This window comes from Centroberyx affinis, unplaced genomic scaffold (genome assembly GCF_046629955.1).
Source record: "Centroberyx affinis isolate AG114_WGS23_722 - 3 ecotype Tasmania unplaced genomic scaffold, CSIRO-AGI_Caff_v1 ptg002030l_1, whole genome shotgun sequence".
Taxonomy (NCBI): Eukaryota; Metazoa; Chordata; class Actinopteri; order Beryciformes; family Berycidae; genus Centroberyx; species Centroberyx affinis.
The window spans coordinates 855,741-881,551 of record NW_027280367.1 but is presented as its reverse complement, the minus strand read 5'-3'; the positions used below and the strand labels follow the sequence as shown (position 1 = coordinate 881,551).

The 25,811-nt window shown below is 43.3% G+C and overlaps 1 protein-coding gene across 1 annotated transcript in view; it reads left to right on the top strand.

The window, feature by feature from the left end:
• LOC139654065 (neurexin-3b-like) overlaps positions 1-25,811 on the top strand; it is a 263,211-nt gene that overhangs the window by 34,477 nt on the left and 202,923 nt on the right. Inside the window, 3 exon segments of the mRNA XM_071531088.1 lie at positions 19,765-20,066; positions 21,929-21,952; positions 23,668-23,829. Coding sequence (XP_071387189.1) covers positions 19,765-20,066; positions 21,929-21,952; positions 23,668-23,829 — 488 coding nt within the window.

Here is a 25,811-nt window from a genome sequence, read left to right as displayed (position 1 = left end):
GAAGGGCAGCTGGTAGGTTGGGCAGCGGGATGGGATGGGAGCGTTTACATAATTGACCAGTGAGCCAGCAATGCTTCCTTGTTGGCAGGCCTTCAAAGAGAAGATGAGACCCTCTCTCTGGGGGCACCTAGTCCGCCAGCCGTCACCTCTTCAAGCTAGACAGGCTGCCAGGGAAAGCCTTAGTGCTGCACTGCGCAAATATGACACAATATGCACGCATACAAATGCAGAAGAACATGCTTATGGTCAAAAAAACATGAACGCCCAACATATTCACACGCACATTGGTGTTGGCAGGTTTGATGGAGATTAGTTTGTGATTTTGTGTTTGTGTATGGTTTTGCATTGTCGTTTGTGAATTCCAAGTAAGGCAGTAGCAGAGTCTCATTCAAGTTGCGACCAATGTAGCGTGAAACAGTGCTTTGTAGAAACTTGTGGTGGTGTCTTGCTTCGTGTTTCTGGTTAAAACAAGATGTTTGGGTGGGACAAAACTTGGATGGGGACTGCTCAGAAGTGGGCGGGTTGGACCACAACAAACACGGAGTGACTCATTGTTTTGCACATAATCCTGGGCTGTCACAAGTTCTTCAAAATGAATAAATTCCTGCCACAGAGACAGCAACCATGGTGTCTCAGGAAAAGGAAACAAAATTTTTTTGGGGGTGAACATCCAAAAATGCACCTCCGTACCATGTTGCTACAGTTGGAGGTTTTATATGATGGGAGAGGCGGGTGGGGGTTGTTCAGAAATCTGTGATGATATTATTTGTTTATGTATGCGTACTGGTACGCAATGAAGTAAACCACTAAAAATATGTTTTCCAGGGAGTGGAAGTATAATAAAAATGAAAGAAATGTATAAAAATGCATGGAATGTTTTGTTAAATAGGTATAATTTGGGGATTTGGCAAGCAATTTTCATTCAATTGTGACTTCAGCTGGGTGCGAAAGCTAGTTCCTGCATGTTCAGAGTGGAGCAGGCAGATAATAGCCTTGTCCATGGTCCTGACATGCTCCACACATCAGTAATTTGCAGTGAAAGAGCATTGTCCATGGTGCTGAAACAGTGCAACACTGGTAGTCTGACACTGACCATGGTGCTGAAATGGCACATCTAGTGTTCTGCAAGGTAATGTAAGCCATGAGAGACTCCACTCCAAGGCCAAATGTGGGGAGCCCGGGCTTACTCATGTTTGCCACTTCCTCCAAAACAAAATGCAGACAATTATTTTTTCTAATTTAGCTCCTAACAGAAATGATTTGTCAGCAACTTTGTGTTGTAAACATTTTGAGTTGGCCATGGTCCATATGAGCCTCCTGTGGAAAAGGCTGTTGGTATTTAGAGCGCTGGGAGCTGAAATGCTTTTTTGAAGCTGTATGTTATCTATTTTATATTATTTTACAACTGACCTCTAACTCCTAAAATAGCTGTGGAGATGTGTTAGCTTATGTAGTTGCTACAGGGAAGCTAACTGTTGGACATTTGGTAGTGGGGAAAAAAGCATTAAAACAGTAGCCGGGTTGGATTCTGTCTCTACTGCTGTCAAAACCAGCAACTTTGAAGGTACAATAATGTGAAATGGGTGACATATCTCTCTTTAAGTCACTGCCAGTACACTGTCCATGGTTTTAATATTGCTTTGATTCTGTGTTTTTTCTTTCTTTTTTTTCAGTAAGTGGGCATCCATGGTATTGAAAAGAGCTGCTCAAAAAGAAACCATAAGTTGTCCTGGACATAGATTAAACCTTGTCTTCGATGATTATGATGATCATCATCTCCGATTTAAATTGGCAATTTACAAATTTACCGCGGGACTATGCTTAATTAATGTCTGTGAAAGTGGTCTTTAAGCTACCATAGGCTAAACTGAAGCTTTATTTCCAAGGGTCCAGAGGTGGATATGGTAGAAGTACTTTTCGGTGTATGCTGGTGTAAATTTTCCACACTAGTAGTCAGGATTTTACTGGGGGCTAATAGTCATGCTGTGGTTTTGGCAGTGAAAACCAGATGTCAGGCCAGTGCCCAAAGGCATTCCATAGGTTCAGCTGTAGATTTAATGCAACATTTGCAGAACATGTTTAGCTGTTCCCTCCCCCACACTCAAGTGTAAAAAGATGACACATTCATGTTGGTCCCCATTCGTCAGGCAAATACATACACCGCCCCATCGCCCTATCGCCTCAAAATCCCCTTATAGCTTTCCTGCACAGTCGCCCTTTACAATTCATCTAGACGTACTCTCAATCACCCTTTCTTGTAGAATCCCCTGCGCTTAATTTAAACTGTCTCTTCTGTCCATTCCCACTCAGCTGTAGTTTACTATCTGGAGTAAGAGAGAGATAGACTGTGGGCCTTAAATTATCCCTGCTCTACATTGGCTCCGGAGCCTCTGAAGCAGTGTGGGTGGACTGATTTTATGAGTGCGATGATGGTTTGACGTGGCGTAATCCTCTTTTACTGATCTCCCCTCGTCCATCTGCTCCATCTCCATCCCTCTTTCCTCTCTTCTCTCCTCGCCCCATCTCTCCATCCTGACACACATGCACATACAAAAGCACACACCCATGAACACACACACACGAATATGAATGCACACTCAAAGGACACACGCACATGTACTGTACATACGCGCGCCATTCATCAGATTAGGTTTAGATGTTTGCGGCTGTCCTGCGGCGTCTCTGCAAAGTAATCGCGGGTCAACAGAGCAGAGCTTTTCTCCTTTAACTCCCTGCATCCATCCCTCTCTCTCCCTCCATCTACGCTCCCAGTTTCCTGATGTCTCCCCTCCATCCACTCTCTTCACCGCAATAGATTTTTTGGGGGGAAATTAAAACACGGAGCTGGCATAAAAAAAAATAGAGTTGATGTGTGATTTGCGGTTGCGTGTCTTTTTTTTTTTACAATTGCAGAAAGATTGTATCGTTTTGCCTTTTTGGGATAATCCTATCCACTGCTGAACAACACAGGCAGTCTGGGCTCTCAGACGGAGGCCGATACGGGGGGGAACATGTAATTTGTCTGACAAGTGGAACACTTGGGTTTTCTGGTTATATTTCTGGTGGTGTGGTGGGAACTCATTCTTCCTAAAAGACAGCCAGGCATATCCTTTTTCCACCCTGCCTAAAATGCACCCAGAGAGTCGTAATTTGACGTGTGGTACCGAAATGGATTTGAAATATGTGTGCCACATCTGGGAAAACCATGATGGGACTCTTCTATTTTGTAACTGAAAGTAAATTCTAAAGGGCTTAATTGGCTTTGGAATCGTAAATTTTAATTTGGCACTGTCTGGGGGGTTACTTGTTTTTTTTATTGCTTAGACATAAACGTACATTCATGATAATTAATATTTCATGCATCACTTCTCTTCGCTCTGATTTCTTCTGACCTGGATAGCATTTGGAATGACAAAAATATGTTTGTTTTGGCAGAGGCTGCTCTCCCAGAGTTTGCGTCACCACTCTGGATTTCACATCTCTGCATTTTGCACACTTTCTCCCTTTCTTTGTTCATTATTTTACCTTTGCCTCGGTTCAGTTCCTCTTACTTATTTTTTACCATTGTCTCATCTTTTTTTTCTTCCTTCTCTTAATCTTTCTCACTTTCTCATAGCTTTTATCTTCCTTCTCTTTCTCTTCATCTTTCTCCCTCCTGCTCTTCCCTCTCTCCATCTTTTCCTACTCTGTTCTCGCCCTCTTTCCCTCTCCCTCTCTCTCCTTGCCATAGCAGTGGGTGTACTAAGCAGGGATTAGGCGTGATTGAAGTGCTGACGTGAGAGCTCTTCCGCCGGGGCCTCTTATCCTCTGCAGTCCCCCAGAGAGACCTCTCATTGCTGGGCTTCACTGGCAAGTCGGGCCTGGCCTCTCCAAGGACTCCCCATGGAAATAGCCTCTCTCCATGCCTCCATGCCTTATCCCCAATAGCCTTAGTGCCTTTGCCTGATAGATGTGTGGCTTGGCCCTGATAGAGCTCCCTGTCTGCCAGACACAGGCCTGGTTTTTCCTTTTTTTTTTTACAAGGAGAGGGCCTCCCTGTTATATCAAAGCCTGGGCTTTCTCTGGGAGGACTCGACTTGGTCTCTTTCCTCCTCACTCCTCTCTTCCCTCCCGGGTGACACTTCAGCGCCGTCACTGGCTACCTGCTGTGCTTTATAAATCAGATGGGGTCACTTCAACTCAAGAACGGATTACTAGTAGCATGAGCACTAATGAGCTATCAACTCGGCTGTCTCTCTGTTCAAAAGAATCACCAGTTGAGTATTTGCAGAGGCGCCCAGTTCACTGCCATCGTCGCATTTGATGATTGAGCTTGAAAGGTCAAAACAGTTTCTTTGATGTGGCATACGCCTGCAACATTCAGTGACGATAGCAGAATCGCATACAAATTATTGAGCAAGCAGATGTCAAGGAGTCTTGGCAGGGCGGGGTGTGTCTGTGTCTGTGTGTGTGTGTGTGTGTGTGTGTGTGTGTGTGTGTGTGTGTGGTGGAGTGGGGGGGGGCATTCTGTGCCAGTCACTTCCCACGACCTAAATCTTCATTACATTCTCATTCGTCTTCCATCCGCCGCTGCACTGACGGTGATTAACACATAAAAGAGGGAGAGATGTGTGATATGGCGTGCACTCAGCATATTGTGTGCTTTATTCCCTCCGCCCCCCCACCTGCCTCGAATTCAGCAGCGGAATTGGTCTTTGAAGTCAAACTGCAGAGGAGAAAAGAGAGAGAGAGAGAGAGAGAGAGAGAAAGAATGGAAGGTGCAGCATGTAGCGTTGCCCTCAGGGGCTAATGAGAATATTCATGGCGCCACTTGTTTCAAGTTTGTTGATTTAGCCAATATTTGATTTTTCATCTTTGCTTTCCCTTCCTTGGTAGTGTTTTAACACTGCTTGTGTTTGCTCATGAAAATGCAGTGATTACCTCTTTAGCCCTGAAAGACCCTCATCTTCATTGCCACACTGTACAAGAACCATAGATACAATAGACACGGTTTCCAACCAAGGTACTGCTGCCCATATGCATACATACACACTCCACACACAGAAACATACTGAGATGCATAGATGCACACACACATGTATCTACCCCACGCACATTTACACACAGATAAACACACATCTTCTCTGCACAGATTGTATACATCCATGTGCGCGCGTATGGCAGCAATACATCCCAGCGCAATAGATTTTTATAGCTGAAAACTCCCACAGGGGAAGAGAGGAACAAAGGGCTGATTCTGATGTAAATGTTTATGCGTTCAAGGATTTCAGTGGGGTGTGCGTCAATTACATGTTCACTGCTTGACTTCCATTTGCGGCTCTTCCATCCCATCACATGCACTCGAATCTTGGCAAGTGCATTTTTTTTGCAGTGCAGCCTATTTGTAGGCTGTTTGTCTGCTCTGGGATCCAGATCTAATTTCCTACTGTAATTCCTTAGTGTGTAGATGGACAATGGAACGAAAAGGAATTCACTCTACGGATGGACAGGATAAATACCAATCTGGATTACATGGGAACCTCATAGCTATCCTAACCCAGAGGGAACGGTTGACCATGAATTCAACATGACGTGACTGTTGGATGAACCTCCTTAGCACACTTCTGTAGGCGTCCGCTAAATGCCATGTCATGGACGGGAACCACGCTAATCACCGCATTGTGTAGCAGTGTGGCCGACATTTAAACGCCCTTCTCCTCTTCCTTCTCCTCCCTTTTCACTCGCCTCACTGTTGATTCTCAGGGCAGAATGGAACGTATGGCACTTATTACAAGTTAATGGATCATAAATTGAAACTGAAAGTTCTATAAAAGAGCCCCATTCATATGCACACACACTCGCACACACACACACACACACACACACACACACACACGGACACACACGTATTCTTCCAAACCTCCGACCTCGCATTCCTCATTCGTTATGCCCAGACGGCGCCCGGTTTGAGGTCATCTTTTATGAATTCCTGGTCTAAATTTACGGTCTAATAAGTTTGTGGGGGTTTATGCTGTGTTCTGCCCTGCATGTCCTCCACTGTGAAGTGCAAAAATGAGAGTCAACCTCTGGAGTTTTACTTAATGGACTACTCCTATCTACCAGTTACTCTCTCTCTGCCGGTGAGGTCATCCTTGGTGTGCGCATGTGTGGTTTGTGAGAGTGTGTGTGTGACGTAGTGTGCCTTTTTGTAGCCAAACCCCCGGAGATTGTTGAAAGGATGGAGTCTAAACCCACACTATCTGGTCGTGTCCTAATTTTGGATATTTGCTTTCCTCTTGATTTGATGATTTCTCCATGGTACAGGAAAACGACTAGACACAAGATAGTTCTAAACTGTAAATCTGCAGATCCCTTCTGTAGTACTGTAGTTCAGGAGAAAATTAAAGCTGAGTGGTAGAGATACCTAGCCTAGTGGGGTAACAGTAGCCTCCATTGTGCAGCCACAGTTTCCTGATTCCTCAACCACATCAGATTAAACGTGTCACTATGAATAATTACAAATCGACCGTGTTCAGCGTGGCAATTCAGCAAATTTCCCTCTTCTCATCTCACCGCTGCTCATTAATGTTTCAGACTTAGCACACTATGGGCAAAGTGTTCGCCTAAATCCGAAGCAACATGAGGATACACAAACGCGCAATAAACATGCGTCACTAAGCCCAGTTTCTCTGTAATGGCCATAGCAAATTCATGAGCTCATTGCAATACTCTAGATGCCCCCTCTGAGATTTAGCAACAGCACATTATTGTTTTGCCTCTTCCTTCCTCCTACTGTATTTTATTTGTCTCCTCCTCCTTAGCCAGTATCCTCAGCGTAAATTAGCTCCCCTTCACTGACTCTCGCACATAATTCCCCAGAGACACTAAAATAAACATCATCATCATCATCATCTCCATCGTTATCCACTCACCCAAATAATGGAACTACGGACGTGTGTGTCTTATTTGCTCAGCGCTCTCCCAGCACATGGCCTTTGTTGCGTGTCAGCCAATTAAAGTTCAGTGAAGTGGGGGGAGACGGTCAGTGATAATGTAGCAGAGGTCACTGCGCTGCAGAGAACCAGTTAGGTTAAATGATAAGACTCAAGCTAGCTCATATCCGTACTGAATTATAATCAAAGAAATAATGAATATGTTAGGGTTAAATATGGTGAACGTGGACATCTTTGCTCATCCTGCCCCTGTCTTCACTTCTTGTTGAGCATCCTCTGCAGTCCCCTCCACACCACCCCCAGCCTTCACTCTCTCGCACACACACACACACACACGCACACACACACACACACACACACACACACACACACACACACACACACACACGTACCCTCGCACTCAACCCACCTGGGCTTCAGCTCCTCGTCCATCTGGAGTAGCCTCTAGTGTATTGCAACCGCCACACACTGGTTACCAGCCCTACTGGTCATACACATATGCACACACACACACACACACACACACACACACACACACACACACATACACATACACACACACAAACGACTCCAGAAATAGACAGTTGGAGTGATAGCCTGCAGCTTGGAGCTGACCACCGTACCATACAGCCAGCTGTCCCACAGGAATTGGCATTTACATGGATTTGTGTGCGTATACACACAGATGTGTATGTGCCAGCGTTCTCAAGACTGTCGCATGAGTTCGTTCTTTCATCTCACATACCTGCGTCGCCTTCCTGCTTTGAAAGAAAAGGATGAAATGAGCGAAGAGATATAGATGTGGACCTGGGAAGTTCCCCTTTAAAACATTTTAGGGGTGTCAATCAAAGTCCCACTCTGTAGCTCAGGGCTTGTTATCTTATCAACATGGGGAATGGGATGGTACAGCCTGTGCTAGGCTTCATAAGACCTTCAGGTGTTCTCCCCACTCAATACTGTAATACTTTAATTTGTGATGATTTAGTTTTTCATTTATTTAGTTTTTGTTGTCATATTCTAACATTTACTCAAAGGCAAAGCACACTGAAATCTTCGGAGCCAGCGTCAATTTTTGATGTAATGTCATAAGCACAATGAAAATAGCCATAAGTCCATAAGGTGTTCACTCCGGTATTATCCAAATAGCAGTAAGCCTCCTGGCATTTGTTCCTCTCTCCTTGTATTTTGAAGGCTCCCATGGGAGAGAGAGCTGGGAGAAATAAAGAGGGAGTGGGCGGAAGGGTGGAAGAGACAAAGGGGATGCTTTTAGAGTACCAGGGCAAATGAAGCACCTTTTCTCTATTCGACAAAGCAAAAAGGAAAGATGGAAAGCGAGTGTGAAAGAGAGAAATAGGGTTTGGTGTGAGTAAGGTCAAAGAGAAAGGAACACAGATGGATAGTACTCTGTGAGAGAGGCATATTTGTGAGGCTGAAGAATGGCCTTTTTGCTCAGAAAGGCTTGTCTTCACATCATCTGCACTTTATTAAAAAAAACAAGCCAAGTCATATCACCCTGACTTCACCGTCTCTCCGTCTCTCCCTGCCTGAGTCTATTTTTCTCTCCGCCTCTCTCTTTGTGATTCTTATTCTGATTCTGATTCTCTCTCACTTTCTCCCACACACACTCGTCCTTTCAGTGTGGTGATTTATCCCTTCATCTCCAGAGTGTCATTGAAGAGAGCCGTTTGGCTCTCCAGACTAATAACCGTCGCCGAGATGGAGAGGGGATAATGTTATTGACTTCCCAGCCAGACAGCAGGCGGGCAGCGTGTGTGTGTGTGTGTGTGTGTGTGTGTGTGTGCCTGTGTGCCTGTGTATGTGTGTGTGTGTGTGTGTGAGTATGTGTGATTTCAGGTGTTTACATGCATGCACCCTTGTGTGTACCTGGATAAATGAGTGTACACATACGGGCACATGTGTGTTTTAAAATGAAAAAATGTGATATGTTATTGATCACTTTAGGGGAATTATTTTTTCACTTACCCCCCTCCACAGGGAGGTCAGAGGTCAGGGTCAGCTACAGAACGGCCAGCTGGAGCTGATGGAGGTTCAGTGTTTTGCTGAAGGACACTTCTGCAGGGTGGATGCTAGCTGTCACCGGACTTGAATCCAAATCCTCTTGCTATGCCACCATGTCTTGTACCTTTTTTGTATGCGCGTGTCTGTGCACACGCTTGCTGCTGGTGAGATATGCCAGGAAAAGCCCTTCCAGTTCCATCCACCAGCCGGCCAGGCAGTCAGTCGTACTGCTCCGACGTTGTTAAAGGATTTGCACAGTAATAGTAATTGTGGACAGACCTCGCTCCACAAATGGTAAATATCACTTTGCTCAATGACAGAGTAATTCTGTATTTACCTCAACAAGTCAGGATCAGTTGATTTGATTGCACCCAAACAGGATTTGGGAAGCAGCTGGGGTTTGTTTTTAATGAAATATATCCGCTGTACACACATAGGGTCATGTATTTAGTACACGCATGATATCATGTATGCTGGCGCGCACATACACCGTACTTACCGACTCAGTATGCACAGGAAAAATCAGGAGAGCTCACAAAATACAGACACACGCACAGACACACACACCATGGACAGCCTAATGTCGCCCGAGAGCGTGAGAGTGAAGGAGAAGGGAAGGCATGATGGTGCACATGATTCCATGAGACTGCAGAGATGTCAGTCGGTCCCTGCTTTGCTCTGGAGGGGCTGTGGATCCTCTCCGCTAATTTTAGAAAGCTGTGAAGGGGGGTGGGTGGTGGCGGGGGGAGGGGGGAGCTGCTGAGCTGGGTCCAACCAAGCCGAGCTGGGGAAGGGAAGACAAAGCTTAAACCCCATCCCCCTCCCGAGCTCTGGGCACAGTTTTGAAGAAAATGTACGTGATAAAGGGACGGAAGGGAAGGGATAGAATGAAGGAGAGAGTTGGAAGGAGAGGGGTCTAGATTGAAAAAACAGAAAAGCGCACCCAGGCAGCTCTGGCTGGGCCTCTGGCATTAGTGTCTCTGCCACGTGACGGAGGATGTTAGTGTGTGTGTGTGTGTGTGTGTGTGTGTGTGTGCGTGTGTGTGTGTGGCTGTGCATTCATGTGTGTTTGTTTGAATTGTGATCGGTCCTCAGTCTGGCTATTTGTCACCAACATGTGCCACGATTGCCGTTTGCGCACTGATGTTTGTTTGTGTGTGTGTGTGTGTGTGTGTGTGTGTGTGTGTGTGTGTTTATGCGCCTGTGTGTTGAGGTATTTAGGGATAACACTTTAGGATCATAGTATCAAACCTTGTTTATTTGCACGTACAGACTTTGCAATCAACCCTGCAGTTAAAGGTTAAAAGAAGGAGAAAGAGAGAGAGAGAGAAAGGTAAGAGTAATCCATCGTTACACTTATCTCTTAAAGGAGCACACCAGCATCCTTGCAAATGCTCTCACACACACACACACACACACACACACACACACACGCACGCACACTCACACACACGCACACGCACAGAGCGAGAGTCACATATTGTTTTGGCTACAGGCTACAACTGGTTCTAGCTGGATTTAAAGCTACAGCAATGTTTTTTTTTCTTCTTTTTTTTTTTTTTTTTTTTTTTTGCTAAGCTCAGTATTGAATATTTTCCCTGAGTCGTCTGCAGCTCTATCCCCAACTCTCCCCTGCTATCCAAGAAACCAAGAAATTTTTTGTACAGCACTCAGTTCCTACATTCTGTTAGAAAATGATAATCATTTGCATAAGAAAAGCGTGATACTTCTTACGTAATTACTAATCATCTCTTGTCCTACATTAACGTTTCACATTGCACCATGACCTTCAACTGATTTCACACTTCATAAGACGACAATGATGTAACCAAATTGCCGCTCACCTCCGTCTTTAAATGGCGCTCGGCGTGATCGGCTGGTGAGGTGAGGTCACAGTTCAAGCCCGAGGGGTGTACTTGTCGTTAACGGCTGCGAGGGTGTCACCCGCCTCCGGCACCCTCCGCCGTCCGCCATCTCGACTATATTGGCTTTAAGCGCTCTTTCACGGGCGAGTCATGTTTATTTCATTGTCCCTTTTATGGCACCGCTGTTCCCCTTTTAACCCCTCGCCTCCCCGCATGCGGCTAAATGTCCCGGCAGTACACAGGACAGTAAGTTATAGAGGTAATAAATATTAGATGGCCTCCGCTCAGACTAGGAATGTGTGCTAATCTGTTTCAAGTGCAGGACAGGGACTTCTGCCTCTCTCTCCCTCTCTCTCTCTCTCTCTCTCTCTCTCTCTCTGTCTCTGTCTCTGTCTCTGTCTCTCTCTCTCTCTCTCTCTCTCTCTCTCTCTCTCTCTCTCTCTCTCTCTCTCTCTCTCTCTCTCTCTCTCTCTCTCTCATTACTTTACTTTACTCTCATCACTTCTACTTGGAACTGGGATCATTCTACACCACATTTCTTGTCTATATAATGTAGTTTTGAAAAAACAAACAAAAAAAAACGTCCTGGCTTGAATCCAGCCTCTGACCTTTGTCGCATGTCATCCCCCCCCTCTCTCTCTCTCCAGCCTCTCTCCACTGTCAAAGAAAGGCCAAAATGCCTAAAAAATTATCTTAAAAAGACAAAAACATATATATCGGAATATCACATTCATGTAAGTTAATTATTTAAATGTTTTGCTTCAGTTAGCAAAATGAATTATTAAATGCAACTCAGGACTACTGAGTTTAAGTTTAAGAATTGCTCTTTGCTTCGTATGCATTTCCCCTAAATATATCGATTGATGTATCAATCGATTGATATATCTTATTAATTGTGTATCCCATCCTATATTGACACATTCTTTAGCTTTTTGTGGTTTTGGGACCAAGCAGTCCACAATATTGTAATGTGAAATATACTACTAGTACAAACTTAATTAATACAAATAAAGATGTAGTATTGCTAACTATAACCAAATCATGGATGTCTATATACCAGGTTACTTTAACTTTGCTTTGGCACTTAGAATGACTCCGGCAGGTGCCTTGATTGGTCCTGGCATTAGACAAATTACATTATGTTTTAATTAGTCTTAGTCTCAGAATAAGAGATTACATTTGTTAATTGAGTGCTGGGCTGAAGTAGCATACAGCAGTCTGCTCCATGACTCTGTCTACCAGCAGCATGTGAACTGACAGAGACTGATGTGATGAGGTGGAGGTGCGGCTGGGCTTCTGACAGCAGAGATAATAGCCAATAAGGCACCGCCACTCTGGATGATTGACAGGCTCCAGGGAAGGCCCCGCCTCCCCACCACCCTGCTCCATGGAGCAAGGCCTCAGCTCCAATACAAACACACACAAAAATGCACACGTGTATACACAAGGATACACAAGGACACATGGATATATACACACATACACTATGCACACACACCACGCACACATACATGCAAACCATTCACATCATGTACACATGTATAGGTCTACACGCTTCATTTGCGTAGCGTAAGGTAATAAAATTGGTTCACAAACAGTATAGCGTATTTCAAGGTAAAACACACTATGTTAGGCAGACAGATGAAAACAAATGACTCGCAAACCCACAAAGATGCAGAGTGATGCAAGTCTATCACGATACCGCTCCACAGAAGAGTGGAGAACGCGAAACCGATACAACACTCACTCCCGTCACTTCTCATTTCGGCTCAGGATGGCAGCTGTCAGACTGATGCAATACTCTGCATTCTGGAGACACACTGTCAAAGATCGTTTGATTGTTGACGAAAATAATACAGACTCTGAATGACTCCATAATATTGCAATCCACAGTTACAGCCATTTAAGACGGAAAACAATTCTATAAATGTTATGCCTGTAGTGTACGACAATCCATTCAACATTTGAGAACGTGAACTCTCAACCAAAGCTAGACAGAAATCAGACAACTAAGACTTTGATGTCATTAAAATGTCAAACTTGGAGCTGTTTGAGGATATAATTTTCTTAAGCTGAGTAGAATTCTTATTTAAAATACTCCCAATATACATTTCCCCCCTTGACATGCCTCACACAGCTGTTTGCTGATTGTTGATGTATTCTGCCTCGTGGCTCTCCATAAGCAGCCATGAAACATGTTTTGCAGCGTGATAAAATTCACCACATTATGCTTGACCATCTACCCCATGTTGTTATGCATTCTAACTGCCTTGAGAATATTAGTGGGCTTAAATTGAGTGGAACATTTTTACTTTTCAGCAAGCACACTCCAGCATACATCTGAACCGCCCTGGGTAGATCATAATGATCTCCCACATTTGCTTTTGTTTTTTTGAAAATCTATAGCCTGAAAAGTCTAATAAATATGAACTGCGGCAATGTGATAATATACATTATCTATAATTTTATAATATTATAGAATTTTGGCTGGGTACAGGTCCAGAAGATCTAATTTCGGAGGTTCACTGTTCACAAACTTGCATGGACAGCGAGTTAAAGGAAACAAAATAAAAGTAAAATTTAATTTTAAGTTGATTTACTTCTACTTCTCCCTCTTATCCCTCTCACACATCGCCTCTGCTCTTAATTGCCCCGCGTTGATAATAAGAGTGCAGTCACTACATCTCTCTCTCTGTCCTACTCCCTCTTTCTCCTTTGCAACCCCTGTACCCACCTCCCTCCCTCATACACACACACACACACACACACACACACACACACACACTCCAGTATTCGCTCCGCACAATTGCCTCGCTTGATGGGATTGGACCTCAGGCGCCTACCCCCATTCTTCAGACACCCTCCATCCCTCCATCACTCACTCCCCACATCCAACCCATCCCCCCTGCTGTCACTCCAGAGCTCATCACTCACTCCATGGAGACTCCACCATCACCGGCCAATGAGGAGCCTCATCAACACACACTCACACACAAAACACACAATAAAAACCACACACAAGGTGACAGTGGCTAGCTTGTCACAGCCAAGAGCCAGAAGGGAGACTTATTCCCTCTCAAGTCCCTCCCACAAATTCACAGGGTTTAGCCTCCCCCTGCCACCAGCCAATAGGAAGGCCTGAAGGGTCCAGTTTATATGTACAGTATGATCACACTTGACAGTAGAACCACAGCACACAATCTATGGAGCTGCTCTCCAGTCATGGTTATTCATAAATTACTGACTGAGGAGACTGAGACTGGGCTGGGCTGAGACTGAGGAAATTCAAATTGTGTAGGCTGAGTTTGCCTAGCTCGCATACTCAGATATTGCTCTTGAATGATCCTGCTTCTCCTCCGTATATGAGCCTATCTCCAATAATGAGACATACTCTTGTCATTATCAACATGCTGCGTTCTTTTTGAAACCTACCTCATTTTTTTCTGTCCTGTAATAGTTTTTATTGCTGCGTAAATGTCATATTTTGAAGTTGCAAATGGTTGACTTTGTGTGCTTTGTAAACATTGCAGCAAAATGGGCCAGTACTATGAGTTATGGTGGAATCTGAACACTGGATGCATTATTTTTTCAGGTCTTTGCATTCATAATGGATGGATACTGACAGAATATCCCTCATTTGGGGCTTTAGCATAGCAGGAATGTCCTTCTGACTGTAAAATGCACTATGGCAATGTCTTCTAATTACTGAAGGTGATTGATTGCAGTGTTTTTCTTTGTGGGTAAGCAGTGATGTGGAGCTTTTGTTTTGTGTGTGTGTGTGTGTGTGTGTGTGTGTGTGTGAGAGAGAGAGAGAGAGAGAGAGAGAGAGATGTGTTATCTGGTGAAGTAATAAGGTTTATTAGTGCTGGGGTCACAAACCATGGGGACCACTCTTCACTACTAGTCTTAAGACAGACTGTCACTCTGTTTCTCTGGAGAGCCATTGGAAGTCTCTCTCTCACTCTCTCTCTCTCTCTCTCTCTCTCTTCCTTTTTCTGTCTCTCTCCCTGTCACTCTGCTTCCCAAGCTCTCTCTGCTTTTTCCTCTGTCTCTCCATTTCTCTTCCTCTCTCTCACTCTCTCCGTCTCTGCTTCTATCTCTTGCTTTCTTTCATTCTCTAGGCTCTTTTGCTTCCTCTGTGTCACTTCTGTTTATGTTTATCTGTTTATCTCCCTGTCTCGCTCTCTGTCTCTCTCTCTCTCTCTCTGTCTCTCTCTCTCTCTCTCTCTCCTTACAGTCTCTCTGTGCTTACATCAAAGGCAGTCTCAGACAGGTCGTTCGCCACGGCCTCACAAGGTTAGGTGGAACGAGAGATGAAAACAGAAGTGTCAGAGTGACAGTTCACTTGAACCTCTTAGATATGTCATATGATATCTTGAAAGCTGTCATGAAGAGGACACATTTGGAGCAGTTTGTATATAGCTTTTGACTGGGAAAAAATGCCTAAGAAATCTAACATAACATAACTTCACCGCAGATGACTCCAGTACTTTTATAATTGTCACATACATCATTCATAGTGAATGGCCAGCTCTTTCATAACAGTCAGTTAATAAATTACCATGGTATATAATCTGCACTGCCAAATCTCCCTTCAACATAAGCCTGTCTGACAGTGCTGCCTGCCTGTGAAGGGAGACATCATCCATGATGCTCCAAATTCATTTGACATGTGATGGCTCACCACCGAGCTTCAAGCCGCACACTTGCATGGTTAGCGTTAGCCTCGTGTTGGGAAATAACACGGCACATCGTCCATGTTCAGCTGCATCAGTCAGCCAACCTGTTTGCACCGTTCTTAGCTAATTAAGCAAATTTCTCATGGGAAAGAGGGAAAGAGAGTAGGTAAGAAAGAGAGATGATGAGAGAGGGAGAGAGAGAGGAGGTGTGGATTTTTTTGTCATGGTTTAAGTGCATTGTTTGGGATGACACCACAACCTTGAATGACTAGTGTTCTCTAGGGTGTCACACAAACACAATAATAGCTAACAGCAGAATTTAGCTTTCTATGTTTAGGTCTGAAACTTCAGGCTTGTTTATTGGCAAATACGGTGCGGGCATGCATTTGATGTGTTGGATGTCAGCATGGATTGAGTGCACTCCACTGGAGAATAGACTCCTCGGGACTAGCACTAGTGCTAGCTGCCCAGCTAGTATCCTTATGCAGTGAGGCTTTGGGTTTGGCAGGTTTACAGCCGTAGCAGCTCGAGCTAAAGTCTGTCTTTTGCCACAATAGTCGCAATGCTTCCTGTCTCTAATCTTATCATTAAACTCATCTGTTATCCCTTTATGTGTTCAGCAAGGCGTTTGCCTCCCACAATGATGACAGACGGTTTAATACCCTGTACTGATCTTTAGAAGGTCAAAGGTTGTGGACAGGAGCTTGGCAAGGTGACGGCGCTCCCTGCTTGAAGGCCCTTGGGGTCAGGCTGGGGAACCAGGGTGTGTGTGTGTGTGTGTGTGTGTTTGTGTGTGGGTGGGGTGGGGGGCCTGGGGGGGGGGAGCGGAAGAGAATGGAGGATGGTAATGAAGGAGCTAATTGCTTCCAGTGGATTTTGAAATCGAACCCCAGGCCCCAGTGCACGGGGCAAGCAGCACGTAAATGGAATATTGATGACTATGGCGAAAATAAGGGAAAACGACCCGGCTGTATGATCGATATGAAAGCCACAGATCTGTGCAGAACATGTCTCAACAGGCAATACATTTCCCCTGGTTATTATGGATCCGTATACACTTACAGCTGGTTTAATATTGCTGAGGTGCACAAATATTACATTATATCAATTTGCTCTCTCTATTATTCATAGCAAGAATGTTATATTGATAGTCTTTACAGCTCCATGGTATCTTTGTAATTACATCATTATAATTAATACACATACGGAGAGCCATAGCAAAGACTGCTAACCCTTTTAATAAAAGCTCACAAACTTTTTGTAATTAGAGAGTAACAAAATATAATATATTACTATTTATGAGACATAATGCAAACACCACTAATACTGCAGGAAAGAGGAGTCTGGATGCTATTTTTCTTTTATATTATCTTTTATATTTTTAAGTGTATTGATTTTCAATAAGCAGACAAGTCACTATTCTGTAAAAGTGAATGAATGAATTTGAGGCGTATTGACAACAAAAGAGCTGGCTCTTGCATTTTGTTAAATTTTTATACTGGGAAATACAGTAATAACAGAAGAAGGGAACTACAGTAGGGTACTACTGAAAAACCTAGTACAGTGGTGACTCAGCCATTGCTCTTTTACTGCTGGACAGACTGCACATTTGCCCCATATGGGAATGGCAAACCACCAGTAATGGTTACATTTGGTCCTTGCACCTTGAGTAATAATGTGAGCAGGAATCCCTCAGAAAACCTTCAGCCTGTCTTGACATTTGAGCAGAGATCCTCAGATAGACAACCTAATTAGAGTGTGTGGGATAGATGAGGGTTGCCATGACAGTGACCTCTCTCTCTTGGGTCAGCTGAGAGCAGACAGGATCAGGTGTCTGGAGTGTATCTGAAGGATTACCAGTCTGCATGACCACAAGGAGAGATTAGATATGAGGACAGAGGGTACTTCTTTTGCACCTTTTTTAGAGTTTAGAACCAGAAGTTTCACTCACCACCAAGCTGCTCGCCACTTAGCTGCACTGTTAGCCCACTGACTCAATATTAGGGCTGAAATCAAATTGTGATTATTTGACAGACTGGTGCAATTGCCATTTAAACTGTGATTAATATCATCACAATTTTTTCTTGTCAGAATTTTTTTGAACTTTAGAACTTTTTTTTTAGACCTTTAAAAATCACTAAGTGATTTTGTTAAAAAAAAATATGTCAGGTTTTTACCAATATTGTACTTGATTCATGGACCAAACATTCCTCAGAGCACTAAAATACCTTTTTCTAGAAGTCTCTTAAGCAATTAATTGCAGCCTCGGCAATTTAGAAAATGCAAAAGTTCATATTGCGATTTTCCTGCAAATTTGATATTCATGTCGCTATTATTTTCTGATTTTTGATGTCCTTGCCTGTTGTGCAAGAACAATATTATGTGGATGTACAATATCCAGGCTTCTCCATGCCATGAATGCCTCTGCAATTTGTCAGATTAGATGCATGAAATCGCTAGAATAAACAGAGATGGAGGAGGTTTTTGATTTTCGACTGTCTATATCCCGCCGCCTCGCTGCATTCTACGGTACTCTGTCTCAATGGGAATAATGGGTTTCTATTTATTCCCCTGGCGCCTGGAAGAGGGCTTTCAGAGGGCCTTTGTTGCTCCCATACTATTCCCTCTTGTCCCTGTGTATGTGTGTGTGTGTGTGTGTGTGTGTGTGTGTGCAGAGACATGAGCTTGATGCCAAGGGGGGAATTTCTCCATGACCGGAATCAGCACCCCATCATCCCACAAGCCTCACTCCACTCTCCTTTTTTGTTTCTCTCTCATTTTCTTATTCTCAATTTTTTCCCCTTTTCTCTCCCTCTCCGTCAGCTCCACAATACTGCTCCCTCATGTTTACATATAGCCTGAGCCAAAACAGCAAACTGAAGCTTTACAGCCTGCAGCCCTGTGCTCTCTCTCTCTCTCTCTCTCTCTCTCACACTCTCTCTCTCTTCCCCTTTCTCGCTCTCTCTCTCTCTCTCTCATCTCTCTCTTCTGCCTTCTCCCTTTTGCGTTTTTCTCTTTTGACTCAAAAATGCGGGAACCACACAGGAAATGAAACAGCAGATTGAAAATGGTATTGTTGGTGCATGATGACATTGTTACCGCGCCAGTTGCATAGCGCCGCGGCAGTTAGTTGTTTTGAAAAGTTGGCTTGGCATTTCTGAAGGTTACAGCTTCTGAAAGGTGCTGCCTTGAACACTGACTTCTTAGGAGAGGAATCTTCTAGCTTTATCCTTGAGTCGGTGGTGCCTCGGCGGTGCCTTATCCTGCTTAACACACTGTGTAAATAATTGAGAGTGAGTCTGACCTCATTGTCTGTAATAGATTCACCCACAGCCAGGCTGGCCCGGGTCTGACAGTCAGGCAGCAGGAAAAGTGTCAATGATCTCATCACAGATCATAGGGAAACACAATTCCTCTGATCCACTCCTTCTTTCTTATCGAGTCTTTTCTTTCCCTTGGTCCAGCAATTTTATTTTTGTTCTCTCTCGCTGTGTCGCTTGCCCTCTGGTTCTTTTTTTTGTCTTGTGCTTTCTCACCTTACTGTCTGTGTCCATCTGAGGAATGGGCTCAGGAAGTCACTTTGCAGCAGTGGAGTGATATAAAACTGTATAATCAGAGCAGGGTAAATGTGATTTATGTGCACCATTAGCAGGGCATAGTGTTCCATCATAAGTAGTCTGTCTGTCTAGAGGCTGCATGGGAAACCTAAGCCCACAGCTATACAGACAGGATTTTATGATCTGAACTGAATGATGGGATTATCATAGCTGTAATTATGGGGAACACTGCATTGTGTATGTTTTCCTGTGTGTTTGTTTCATGTGACCATCGATCCTCTCCATGTCTTCATGTCACTTTCTGATGGGAAGAAACGCGGTTCTCATGTTTATTTAGGCTGCACTGTGATTGATGCAGGGACCAACAAGAACGCTAAGCTTGTTTCATCTTTAAAGCATTGTAATAGTGTGATATAAATAGAGCGTGATGTTGTCGATGATATAGATATACCATATTTAAGGCTACTTTTCAGTGTATGCCAATAGTTTTGTTTACCCCTAACACAACACAAAACTCATGAGGAAAAATTTTTTTTGAAACAAACACCATGAATCATTTAGTAGAGCATTGCACCAGCTAGGCCTAGCAGCTGAATGCTCCACTCGCAAATGCTGAGAATGTATCACCATGTGACTTACCTGATGACGGGCATGAGAAGTCATATCACACTTTAAAGTGACATTTCGGTTTCTCTCTCTCCTGTCATTTCAGCGAGGGAGGAGAACGTGGCCACTTTCCGTGGCTCGGAGTACTTCTGTTACGATCTGTCGCAGAACCCCATCCAGAGCAGCAGCGATGAGATCACGCTGTCCTTCAAGACCTGGCAACGCAACGGCCTTCTCCTCCACACGGGGAAGTCCGCCGACTACGTCAACCTGGCGCTGAAAGACGGCGCCGTGTCCCTGGTCATCAACCTGGGCTCCGGGGCCTTTGAGGCCATCGTTGAGCCAGTCAACGGAAAATTCAATGACAACTCCTGGCACGACATCAAAGTGACACGCAACCTGAGACAGGTAATCGGGGGTAACGGTGATGGACGGCTTTTGGAGACAGGTGGATTTTGCTTTAGATTAGCTGCTTCCAAGAAGCTCAGAGAGAGCTGGCGTTAAGAATGTCACCTTGTTCTGATTGGTTGTCATTCCATCGCCACAGTTCAGAGACATTTTTGAGACAGATATCATGATTTCTTTTGGGTTATCTTTATAATTACATGGATTCTTTTATTTTATTTTATTTCATTTTCATTCTGCTAAATGAATAGGTAAAAGAGAAAAAAAAACGCATTGGGGAAAGCAATTCCACAGAATATGATTGATAGCTGATGCTAGGTATTTTTCCTCTGCTGCTTATCTGCGTGTTAAACTTGAGTTTCCTGTTTCCTCAAATTAAACTTATCTGATACTTCTATTTTGCTTTACACTCCCCTAAGCTGACACTTCTATCAGGGGCTGTCGCTATCGCCTTGCTTTCAGGAACCGCTTTTTTATTCCTCCATAGAATATAGGCTTTCACTTTAAAGCCAGGCAGAGTGTGTTTGGCTTTGAGACGTCCATTAACTCAGTATTTATAGTGCAGATGATCATAGTGTTACAAGATGCTGTTTAGAGATAGGGATGAATCATAGATGTGCATCTTTCTATAAACAGAATTTGTTACTTTAATTCTTTCTCAGTTACTGTATAGGATTAGCTGGGATATTGCTGTTTTGTGGACTTATGAATTAGTGTTGTTTTTAATCTAGTATCAGTCCTCTGTAGAAGTTGAAGTCGAAGAGAAAAGAGAAGCAAAAAGATGTCTAAGTTTGTAGATATTGTATATTAATAAGATCACGGTGTAAAAATGGCCCTTTTTACACCTCGTTTGCATAATCAGTGCGAGACAAATGTTGGGGTTTGGAGAATACTGCAAACATTGAGATTCTAATAACTTTAGGGTGTCGTTCCATTTATGAGAGGCAGAAAGTTTGCAATACTATATCCAGCAAACTCTATTTCCATAAAATCAATTAAAAATGCTTTACATAGCTCTGTATTGCTGGTGTTGTGCAAGCCCAACGGGGCCGTCGAGACAGAGCAGCAAAATATTGAGACCCCGGCAGCGCTGTATGGAGGCAGCGATAGCCTTAGTGAGCAGAGATGTTGCGTAGAGCGAATGGACACTTTACACTTGATTGTCTTGGTCGACCTTTAGTGTGTCTGCAAGGTGAGACAGCATTTAATGTTGCTCTCAGAGCAGCGGAACAAGTAAGTGCCGATTTCCTGACACTATCTGACAGTTAGGTTTGCCCTACAGGTTAGTTAAAGGTTGTAGCCTAAAATCCCACGGGGATACACACAGTTTAGGGGGTTAGAAGCTAAGAGCCGAGGGGCTGCTTGCCTACTTTCTTCTTCTATCTATTTCTTTCTTTCTACCGTTCTGCCTTTCTTTCACTTTCCCTCTCTTTCCTCTTTGGAAGACATGCTTTGTTAGACTAAGGGTGAAAAAACACTACAAGATTTTGTTAGGATTTAGCCCCAATTAAGCCATCCTACACAAATTTAGAGGATCAGAGATTAAAATAGCACTCACACAGTAGTTTTTCTTAAAAGGTTTCTTGCAGAACCCTGATCTAGAAAATTTGGCTAGGATGGCGAGGATGGTGGTTTATTGCTTCAAGGAATCTGTGACAAATCGTGTAGTGTTTATCCTCCTCAACACTAACTCATCCATGATAGAGGTCATTTTTTACTACTAACCAATATCTAACCAACTAATGTACTAACTAACATCCTAATTCTTCATCATTGGTTTTCGTTTTTGTTTTCTCTCCATCCTTATTAACAACCGTTTTTGTTCACTATTCTTTTGATTTCCTTTCTTCCCTTTTTCTGGAAAGCAATCAGGCATTGGACACGCTATGGTAAACAAACTACATTGTCTGGTAGATATCATTCTTATTGTCTTTTTTTGGGTTTGCCGTGTGTCCCCTCCCCCCTCTCTTCTTTTATTCGTTCTCTTTGAGTTCCATCCTAGACACTCTTATCAAAAAATGAGGAGATGGGTTTGTATTACCAGGCAATTCTTTCTTCACTTCTTCTCAATTTCCTCCCTGACCTGCCAACAACCTCCTTCTTCTTTCCCCCACAATCCCCCATCCTCTTTTTTTCACTCTGGCTTTTACTTTTTTTCCTTGTTTCTTCCACATTGCTACGAAGTTCTAACAAGTTAAAAAACAAACAAAATAAACAACAACAAAAGAAAAAGAAAACTGATTTGACTTCTTTGCCTTTGTCAGGGCGACTTACCTTTTTATTTTATTTTTTTATTTTTCACACGAAAAGCCCCCATTTTTTGTGAGGACTGTCGTCCAGAACTGACAGAAGCTTGCCACAATTCCAACAAAGATGGTGACCTCAACCTCGACACCGAGCCCTAAAAGAGAAAACACCAAAAATGGCAACCCCTAACCTTCATTGCGGGAGCTCTGACAGTTGTTTCCAACTCACTATGGCGCATGGCATGCCCACACCTCATTGACCTGTCATCCCCCAACCTCATATGACTTCAACCCTCTCACCCATAATAACCACTAACACTCTAACCCACTCACTCACCTTCCACCTGTCACTCACCCTGCCCTCCCTGTGTGTGTTTTTGTAGCATGCTGGTGAAAGTGTTGTTGACGTGTGTCGTGGCTAACCTCGATCCCCAGTAACCCCCGGGCCCATGTGCATAAAACTTCTAAGAATAAGCGTACTGATCTAGGATTATCGGTTCTGGTCGAGTGACGTTGTAAACTTCACCATGACATCAGCTAAACCTGGTCAGAGATCAGCACTGGCTTTTCTGAGATAGTCTTTGAATATGGGCCTTGGTCTTGATTGTGCATGGGCATATATGCACCCTGTTTGGCTTGCTCAAGCTTTGTATGGCCCCATTGAATCACTTACTCCCTTACATGTCCAATTAAATGTGTTTAATTTGCCTTCTAACAGTGAAGACCTTGGTTTGCACATTGATGTGGTGTGAGAAGCCTCCCTTTGTTTTGCATGTGCGTGGATTTGTAGATGTGGATGTGTGCAAGAGAGGAGAGAGTGTGAGGTTGTGTGTGAGTGTGGGACTGAATGTGTGTGCGGTTGTAGGCGTGCGTGCATATGTGCGGGTGTGTGTTTGTGTGCTCGCATACGTGTGTATATGCGTGTGTCTGCAGTTACCAGATAAATCCCGAAACCTAAGACAAGTGCAATCAATTTGTCCTTGGTTTGAACATTGTACTAACCTTCCCCCCAACCTGAAGTCTCAGAACCAAACCTATAATCCATACTCTTACCCCCATCAAAGATAAAGAAAATATGCCTCTGCCATATTTTCTTTACCTGTCCTGTGAAACCTATGACTAAAATTCCATTAACGAGATCAAAACGCTGTCTGATCCAAAACAAACGCTTCGAGGTACCAAACGATTCAGCGAATAACAAAATGAGACACCAACCTCCAGTGTGGAACCTAAAAGTAAAGTTCTAGTACCTCATTTAGAATGCAGACCAAGGAAGGAGGTGTGTTTTATATACGCAGCGTGGGATCAAATCCCGGAGTGTAATGGCTCGGCTTTGGCTATGTGTTACTCCTCAACAGGTGACTATCTCCGTTGATGGGATCCTGACCACCACAGGCTACACCCAGGAAGACTACACCATGCTGGGCTCAGATGACTTCTTCTACGTGGGCGGGAGCCCCAGCACTGCAGACCTGCCAGGATCTCCCGTTAGCAACAATTTCATGGGCTGCCTCAGAGAGGTAGGAGGGAAATAAGTATGCAAATGAGTATAGATAGAGCCATACACATATAGAGAATAGGTGCATGGCTTAAAGAATATATATAGGTTTTCATTCCATAACTTTATATATCTATGTTTGAATTTTGCTACTTGATATTTAGCAGGCAGTATTTAAAAAACACAGATTATTCTATGCACCAAAACAAAATAATTTAGTAACCCAAGGTCTTAAGATGACTCATAACTTTAATATTAACCCATAATTTGCTTTACTTTAATGTCGGTGATAATTTTGTAAAAGTGGGTTTCAAGTTTTGCAAATGGTGGAGATCTCATTTTGGAAAAAAACTTTTCATATGCAGAATTGGATAAACACACACACACGCTTCAGGATTCTTGTTATCACGCGTAAATGTGCAGCAACATACAAATGCTCTCCCAGTATGTATACTTAGCCAGAGCAGCTGTGTTAGGTGTGAAAAAATCAGCATACTTTCCCCAGTAGGAGGAGGAAAGGGGGAGAAAAAATAAAATTGCATTATCAATTAAAGCTGCTGAGTTGGCAGAGGAAGTATCAGACTTTCAATATTCCCTCGCTTAATCTAATTCATAACACTTACTGCAGTTTGTGTGTGAGAAAATATCCCAAAATTGCTTCTGTCACATGTAATTTGCAGCATCAGCTTGAGTGTGCTGCTAAAATGCCTCCCAATGGGCAGCAATCCGAAATAAATATTTGCCTGTGATAAAACGGGAAAGGCTTTGTTGTTGTTTCACGACATTTATAATGTATTTACTGGCTGTTTTAGCTTGTGAGTAGAGCCAAAAGTATATTAAGTAGCCTGTTATTTACATTTTGCTCACCATTACTCATTCTGCGGCCAGTAATGATAATAAAGCGAGGACTGTTGGCTCTACAGAGCTGTAAAAAATGTATAGATTGATTTCTTCAGTCTAGTAGAAAGCTTAAATTGGGAGCCTCTCTGTTGTTCACAGTTTTTCTCAGCGTATTCTGGTAAATTACTCTGAGGGTTCAATCACTGTTGTCCCAGTGTTGTCATCTTAATTAATGAAGAACAATTATTGCATTAACCACTTTATGTGCAAATGTGTGTGTACAGGGGCTATAGTATGGAAAAGGCTTTTATTGGAAATCAAATTCAATATTCTCATTATCAATGATCTTATCTTGCTGTAAATTTTGTTTTTGTATGGGAGTGTGTGGGTGGTGCAGTATAGTCAAGACTTTTAGCTTTTAGTGGAAAGACAGCTAAATATTCTGAGTCCCCATGTGAATCAATGAATTCTCCAAGCTTTTACTCTGAAAAGCTGCACCTGCAGTTTGGTCGCTGAGTCTCAGCCAGGGCCGTTTTAGAATTATAATATTTGCAAATGCAAATGATTTTAAAAAAATGAAAAAGGAGAGGAGGAATAAAAGGAAATACACTGTGTGCGGGAAACAAAGAAACCCCAATGGGCTTATACAAACATCTCATCGCCCCAAAAATCAAGATGACAAACAGACACACAAATACATTTGCCAGCAGAACAGAAACCAAATAACATCAAAACTCAACAAGTACTGAACTTGGTACAAAAACACCAAAATGCATAAATAAGAGGTAAGGGACTTAAAGTAGTCCTGGTGCATATAATGTTAATGGTATAGGGACAGTGAGAGTGTGGGAAAGAGTGGGAGTGTGTGTGTGCTTGTGTGCTTATGTGTGTGTGTGTGTGTGTGTGTGTGCGCGCGTGTGTGTGTGTGTGTGTGTGTGTGTGTGTATGAGTGTGTGTTATTGGTTGAGGAAATTCTAGTGGAGTTTTCTCCTAAGCTGGCACATTGCCAAAGCAAACTGAAAGAAAATGATGAAAGTATTGATTAACAAATCCACTGTCCTTGTCAAAGCACCAAGGGACAAAAAACATCTACATAAAGATGACAGTATTGATGGCTGATGTGGCGAATAAGTAGGCTGTCATAATATTGCCCAGTGAGTATTT